At 56.9% G+C, this 7,882-nt stretch overlaps 1 protein-coding gene across 1 annotated transcript in view; it reads right to left on the bottom strand.

The window, feature by feature from the left end:
- Nucleotides 1-7,882, bottom strand: part of NFATC1 (nuclear factor of activated T-cells, cytoplasmic, calcineurin-dependent 1) — a 76,405-nt gene that overhangs the window by 18,593 nt on the left and 49,930 nt on the right. The window contains exon 12 of the mRNA XM_010855097.1: nt 7,769-7,880. Within this exon, the coding sequence (XP_010853399.1) occupies nt 7,769-7,880 (112 nt within the window). The remainder of the gene's footprint in view (nt 1-7,768; nt 7,881-7,882) is intronic.

Below are 7,882 nucleotides of genomic sequence, written 5' to 3'. Positions count from 1 at the left end.
TGGGGCTGATAAGGCCCCCTGCCCCACCGAGGACTCATCCAGCACTGTGCGCTCTGCTCAGAGCAGAAGAGAGCCAGCCCCGGGTTCTGGGCGATAACTGTCCATGTCCTCTGGAGGCCGGCGCGGCCCATTGTCTCAGGACCAGGCTGTGATTAGTCGGGGTCCCCTGGGCCTGATAAGGGCGGATGTTTGAGAGGGGGGATGGACCGTCTTTATTCTTAACTGTGTGGAAGCGTCCACTTTGTAATCTGTAAGGAAGGAAGAACCCGGTGTCCCAAAATTCAGACTGGAAAGGGTAAAGGGGCTTAAGGCTTTGTGCCCAGCCAACGTGAGGACCCACATGCCTCACGCTTTAAAGAGAATCCTTTACTTAGCTAAACTAAGTGATGGAGAAGCACACATATTTTTATTCCCCAAGAGAAACTCTGCTATCAGCATTATTTTGTGTCATATAAATATAGAATTTGTGAGTTTTCTCCCATCGCGCCTGAAAAAGGGCTGTGTATGTTCCACATACAGAAGCAAACACACACGATGCACACATGCCTTCACTTTCAAAGCACTTCTCTCCTTTGGCATCGAGTGTTTTAGCAAAACCATATGTAATACCAATGACGCTGCACAAGAGGCCAGACCTAGAAACATCCCCAGGCCGGGCTGCCTCTCTGGACACCTTCATATAAATGGACCCACATAAAACGTGGTCCTTTGTGTCTGGCCTTTTCACTCCACATGTTTTCAAGGTTCGACCACGTCCTACCACGAATCGGTACTGCACTCCTCCTTGTGGGTATGGACGTAGCACACTGTTTAACTCTGTTCCGTGGACGTTTAGGTTGTTTCACATGTTTGGATATTACACACAATGTCGCTAAGGACATTTCTGTGCAAGTCTTCGTGTGTACATACGTGTTCGCTTCTCTGGGTAGATGTCTGAGCGTGGGATTGTCGGGTCTTCTGGCAAAGGCGCGGCCCAAGTGACTGCACTCCTTATATCCCCACTGGTAACATGCCAGAGTTCTATTTCTCCACGTGCTCTCCATAAGTTGCTACTGTCTCTGATTTTTCACAGCATCTCTCATGGGTGTGAAAAGGCAGCTTCCTGGCATTCCCCAAGACTAATGACGTTGAGTATCTTTTCATGTATTTATTAGCCATTCATGTATCTTCTTTGGAGAAAGGTCTACTTAAATCTCTTACCCAGTTTTTGACTAGGCTGTCTTATTACTGAGATATGCAGCTTTTACATGTGCTGAGTATAAGTCCTTTATAAGACACTTGTATTTACACTTGTTTTGCAAGTACATCCATCTTGCATGTTGCTTGTCTATTTTTTTGGCCATGCCACACGGCTTGCAGGATCATGGTTCCCCTGATCAGGGATTGAACTGGGCTGTGTGGCTACACTCCACGGAGTGGGGGGAGGGGAATAGCCCCGAGTTACAGCACCACAGATCATTTCCCAAGGTCCACTTTCCCTTGAATAAATGCCTTCCAGTTTGCTCTGCCTCTGGGTAGTTGTCAGGTTCTGGAATAATTGATCTGAAAGTTGTGTCGGTGTTTTTACTGCTTTTAGGGACTGATATCTCACCAAGGTCCTCTCTGCATCACTTTGGAAGTCTTGCCTCTCCCCCAGTTCTCCCTGGGTCATCAAAAAGTGCCTCCACTAATAACAGAGATTCTCTGATGAAGGAAACACATACCACACTCCACACTTCTCTTTGGCTTTCGAGGCGAGTCCACACATGAAAGCTAGACTCCTAAGCAACAATCTTTGCTCACTGCATCTTAATGACACAGCTCAACCTCAGGGGGCCCAGAGCCAGCGCTGACATAGGGGCTGGCGGGCGGGTCACGGCGGGCCCCGGTTCTGTCCCTGCCGCACTGTGAGCAGCTCCAGTGACACCTCTCTCCGAGCTTCAGCCTCCCTCTCTGACAGCAGGGGCTGAACCGGCGGTTCTGCCCGCTCAGGGCGGCTGTGAGGCTGAATTCGTCAACAGAGACCATATGTACAGTCACTCTGGAATGAGCCCAACCCACACGCTGGCACTGTTCTTGTCGCCTGGGTTTTCTGTGTGCTGGTGATAGTGGGTCAGGTAGGACACACACAGCTCTGATGGGAACACAGGTTCTCGAACACCATCCGTCCGGGTTCTTCTCGCCTGGACCCGGAGGATGGCTGTGCCAGGCAGTTACTGTCCTTCAGGAATCCACATGGAAGGGACACTCCTGTATCAGAAAGGTCACTCAGAAGTGCCACACACTGCGGGCCCTCTGCCTGGCCCTCTAGGGCAGGGCAGCCACACGCCTACTGCTCTCGAAAAGACAGGCGTCCAGCAGATTTAGACAGGGCCCTCCGGCCCCGGTCACCACTCCTCAGAGACCCCAGGCCTGACTGCCCGTCAGCAGCGAGGCTTCTGAGTACCCTTCCCCTGGTGTCATGCTCTGGGGACAGAGCACAGCCGTGTGCCAGGCATGGGCTCACGTGTCTGAGAGGACCTGCCAGGCCTGCTTGTTCTTCAGTGAGGAAGAGCTTTGAAATGTGTGGCATCGGAGAGCAAAGCCATGGAGAGCAGGCCTGGAATGGGGGCGGTACTGACTAAGCCCCCTGGGAAGGCGCCCACCTCTCCGCAGAGGCACATCCACCAGGAAGACCACGTTCTGGTCCCGATACACTCACCCGCCAACACTCTCCCCCTCGGGGCCAGCCTACAGGGACCACGCACCGCGACACGCCCACGGCGCCCCAGCACGGCAGGCCAGCACCAGCCTCTGGCCCAAGCAGAGCCAAGTGGCTCTGGCTCCACGAAACCTTCCCAGCTCTTCCCTCCGCTTCCTCCCCCCACGTCAGATTCCTCTTTCTTTCCCTCAAATTAGTAACGTCAAACAATTCTCCACTTAGAGAAGGAAGTAAGCTAAGACCTAGGATTAAGGCAGAAGGTTAACGTTAGCTGAAAGCAAACCACCAGATGCCCCTCAACTGCCCAGAAAGCAACTGGGCTGAAGAACCCTGGATGAGAGTTGGGTGGCCGGCGCTTCCTGCTCATGTCGGCATCCGGCATCTGAGGGACGCCCTGAGTGGTGGACACTGAAGCCGCGGGGTCACCCGAGCTGTAGGAGGCCAGGAGACGCTCACCATCATGGCCCAGCGGGCTGCGTCCCAGGGGCCAGGCACAGCGCCTATTTATAAAGGCCCTTACTCAGCGGACACTCAGAGTGGCCCCTGCCTCCCCCCTTTCTTGAGGGGCAGATCCCGGCAGTGCGGGCGCAGCAGAAACACACACAGCGGCCAGGACCACAGAAGCACATGGCCTGATCGCCGCCCGGGGTGGGGTGGCAGTGTCCAGGGCTCCTGCCATCACCAGCTGTCACTCAGGTCCATCTAGACAGGGAGGAGGGTATTTATTCCGAAGTCTCACACCGTCTGACCCTTGGAGGCATGGCGTCCCTGGCAGCCTGGCGTGGGGTCCCTGTGCAGACAGACTCATGTCCCTGTGAGGCTTCCAGGGCCGAGTGTGGAAAGGGCTCTGTGCCCTTCCAGACTCTTGGCTCTGGGAAGTGTGGGCGGGGGCTCTGCTCCCGGGACTCCTGTCTTGGGAGATGAGGCCTGTGGGTCACCAGACTGACGGTAGTCCCCACCCCAGCCACCTCCGGACGCCGTGCCGTAAGGACTGACCCTCAGGACCTGTGCATGACCAAGTGCGCCCTCCGCCCAGCGGGTAGAGCCCACCGTCTAACGACCCAGCGTGTTTGATCCAGACTCTTTCAATCATCACTAGGAGCGGGGAGGCCTCCGAGCTGGGCCCTGGGCCAGGTTAGTAAAACTTTCCATGAGGAAAGTCTGCCTTCGGTCCCAGAGCAGCCCCAGCTCAGGAAGGAAGGGGGGTGTGGGGGGGTGGGGGCGCAGGCAGACTCAGGCAGACACGGCCTGGCCGCCTGCTCCACCTGCTTGTTGTTTTAATGACATCGAGACTTCTGGAAACCCGAGACCCCTGGAGGGGCCTGAAAGGGCCGATTGTGGCTGAGGCCGCAGGGTGGGCTGGGGGGACACGCGGGCGGGGTCAGCAGCGGCCAACAAGCGACACCCCGAGACTGTCGCTGGCTCACAAACCGGGTCCTCACATCAGCAACACAGGGCCCCCCATGAAAAGACGGGACAGGCCCCGGAGCTTCAGGGACGTTCACAATGCTGCCAGCAGATCCACGTCAATGGGAGCAAGTCCAGGACACAGAGATCAGTGTGTACGCGAGTGTGAACCACCCACACATACACCTGAGGACTGAGTTCACGACACAGACTGCTGTGCACACGTGTGAACTGCCCACGTGTACAGCCAAGGAGCGAGTCCAGGACACAGACTGCTGTGCATGTGAGTGGGAACCACAGTGTGCACACCCGGGGAGTGAGTACAGGACACACAGACCGCTGTGCACGTGTGTGTTAACTGCCATGTATACACCCAGAGCGGGAGTTGCTGGGCGGTTGTGTAGCTCAGCCCAGCGAGGAGCAGGTCACAGAAACCACCAAGGAAACATTGGAGCTTTTATGACACATTCAATCCACATTTAAAATAAGAGAAGACCACAAAACTGATTTTTTTAAAAAAGGTATCCAGTGATACCGCCATGATTGAGAAATCCTAAATGAAAGTTTAAATTCCATGAATGTTGTTGAACCAAAGAATAAATTATAACCAAAGTTACCTATGGGCCAGACACTATTGATACAACAGCAGAAACACCTGAAAAACAAAGAAATGGGGTTCACTTGAGGCATGTCCTTGAAGCAAATGGAGATTTGGCACCAGCACTGGCCTGCTGTGCACAGGGCTTCACTCTGCATGGAGCACGGGCGTCCTGTTTAAGCTATGGCACCTTTCCTCTCTCTGAAAGATTCACGCACGCGCTCCAAACGCCCTGGCTCCCTGGAACTGGACATGCTGTGCTACTATTGCGCTTTTTACTCTACACTTCTGGAAAACAAAACCTCAAATAAAACACCAGACACGCATGAAACGAGCTCCCATTGCTCACAGGCCCGGCACCACGAGCATCACAAGCAAGCCCGAGGAGCCCCCACAGGCCCCTGACTCCTATCGGCCAACACAGTGCCTCTGAGAGCCCAGTGGGGAGGGCGCACAGCCTGGCAGGAGTCACCCTAACCATCACCGTGGGGTCAGCCTGGCAGAAGTCCCCTTAACCATCACAGTGGGGTCGGCCTGGCAGAAGTGCCCTGAACTGTCACCGTGGGGTCAGACGCACAGTCGCTCTGTTCCTGAGCCTGTGTGAGGCTGAGTTCCCCACGGGAGCCACAGCAAACGCCGGGCCCTCCTGCCCTGAGGGTGGTGCCAGGGCTTGCAGGACAAAGCCCAGAAGAGGGCAGGGCAGGCCCCCCAGCGGCACCAGAGCTAGCCCCCGTGTCCTGCGGGGAGGAGACTCCCCTGCACCCTCCGCTCCGTCCTAGTTCCCTGGTCTGTACCGTCAGTCAACCCCATTTCTCGCCTCTTCCTGGGCTCAAATGACAAGGATGGAGTGTCTGCTTGTTAATGTCAAGGCTACTTGAAACCAATGGTTTCTAATTTTCTGATTTAGTTTTTCACCCTTGTTTCCATCTTCTCTGTCCATACCTTCCTGAGTTGGCTGCAACTTCAAACCCAGACACAAGTAGAGACCCACGTGGCCTGGAGTGAATTCCAACGATTCTCCCCAATCCCCTCCAGACCTTTCACAGGGGCCTGTTTCTAAATCAGGGATCGGCCCCAGCCCACGGATTCCCTCTCCCTGCAGGGCTCAGGGCTGCACCACACACCCCTGGGATCAGGCCTTGGGGCCGCACTGCGCATACCCCTGGACACCAACCCTCTTCACAAATTAATTTTCAGACACCTCGACCACATATGACGTGTAAAGGTGAGGCCGGTGAGGGATTAGATTACTCGGGCCCTCTTAAGTCATCCAAGCATTACAGAAACCCCTCGAGGCCCCCACTCGCCCCATGACACCTGCATACCCCTGCCACCATCCCAGTCAGAAAGGACCAGTGAGATCTGCCCCAACCCCCTTGGTATCCAGGCTGGGGACTCAGGTCCCCACGCTCATGACGCCTTTATTCTGCACCAGACGGTCTTCCGAGGACTGACAAGGGGCTGACTCGCATTTACACGGTAGCTCCCGTGAGCGAGTGGGTCCCGGGCTGGGACCATTGTGAGCAGAGATGGCCTCTCTAGGAACCCACAAGCACAGCCCACAAGGGGGGCGCCTGCTGTGAAGTGAGCATTTAGGAACAAGAACACTCATGAGCTGGTGAGCTCGCATGAGGAAGGAGCCGGAGAGGCACCAGAAGGGCCCCAGGCCGCCCAATTGGATGGAGACCTGCTAGGCCCGGGGTCCACCTGAGCAGACGGGGACCCGCCAGGCCCAGGGCCCTCCTGGTCACTGGGCTGGGGGCTGTGACCAGGTGTCCCCACCAGGAAGGCCCATGTGCCCTGGGTCCCGCTGTACCCCCACCTCAGGTGGGAATGGGCACCAAGGGTGAGGGTGGGTGCTGGGACTGCACGCCCAGCGACTCTCCCCAGAGGGTCCCTGGGGCAGAACACAGGCGTGGGGGAGACGGCAGTCATGGAAAGATGCCCACGTCTGGCTCTGATTTCAGGGAAAAGGCCAGGAGCCTCAACGGTGGAGGCAGAAAGGCCGAGGTAGCCGACAGGGGTTGGGGGTGTGGGGCCGTGCCCAGGACTGTCCTGCGGTTCTCGGGTTCCCCAAGTCCTGCAGCTGGGGAGCTGGGCGCCAGTTGGGCACTGGGTCATAGCCTGCTCGGGGACTGACTTACACCGGGGAGATGGGCTGCTGGCTGACAGAGGCCAGACGCCCACATGGATGCACCATGCGGGGCCCACGTGAGCACCGAGTCACCTAACTGACAACACCTGGGGCCCTGGCCTTTTGTCCCAAAGCAAGAAAAAAAATCTCTCGACCAGGTGCCATCTATCATCATTTCATAGAAAGACCTCATATCAGAAAGTATGCATCATCAACCTAACTGCAGGCATCCCCAAAACACGCCCTACATCCACCCAAACTCGTCCCCGAGGAGCCGGCACTGCGCTGGGTGGGTGCGCTGGAGTGCCGCCCTACCTCCCCATCTGATCACCGGGCTCCCAGGTGGCACAGTGGTGAAGAGCCTGCCGGCCCGTGCAAGAGACACACGGGCTTGATCCCTGCATCAGGAAGAGCCCCTGGATCTGGGTAACCCACTCCAGTGTTCTTGCTGGAGAATCCCATAGACAGAGGAGCTGAGAGGGTTACAGTCTAGGGTTGCAAAGGGCTGGACGCGACAGCCAACACGCACAGAACACATGGCTTCACAAGCTAAACAGAGCGAAAGCCACTCACTTTTAGCTATTTGACCACTTAATGATGGTTCACATAACTAGAGAGGCACTTCAGACGCTAAGCAACAAGCTGGGCCCACAGCCGAGTCCAAGGAGGCCTCTTGTCCTCACGGGACATCTCAGCTGGTAGAGGCCGTGTTCCAGGGACCGTGGTCACCACACCTGGCATTGCCACAGGGACCACGTGCCCCCAGGATGCACAGAACAGGCACCCTCTGGGCGGGGATGGCGTCCCCCACTGGCCGGCGGTGGCACTGCTGACCGCCGGTACTTCCTGGTGTGACACATGCCAGGCACACTCCCGGGGCGGTGGGCACGCTCCAGGCCGGGGCCCCTCGGCCCAGGGCTGGGCGCGCGCCTGCTGTGCGGGCACTTACCGTCATCCAGGTCGAGCGGGTCCAGCTCCTGAGGCTCTCGCTTGACCGTTACGGGAATGGGGGCCAGACTACGATTACTGTCCTCACGCACCTCGGGCGGCGGCGGGGGCCGGC

This window comes from Bison bison, unplaced genomic scaffold (genome assembly GCF_000754665.1).
Source record: "Bison bison bison isolate TAMUID 2011002044 unplaced genomic scaffold, Bison_UMD1.0 scf7180017864353, whole genome shotgun sequence".
NCBI lineage: Eukaryota > Metazoa > Chordata > Mammalia > Artiodactyla > Bovidae > Bison > Bison bison.
This window is presented reverse-complemented; position numbering and strand designations above follow the sequence as displayed.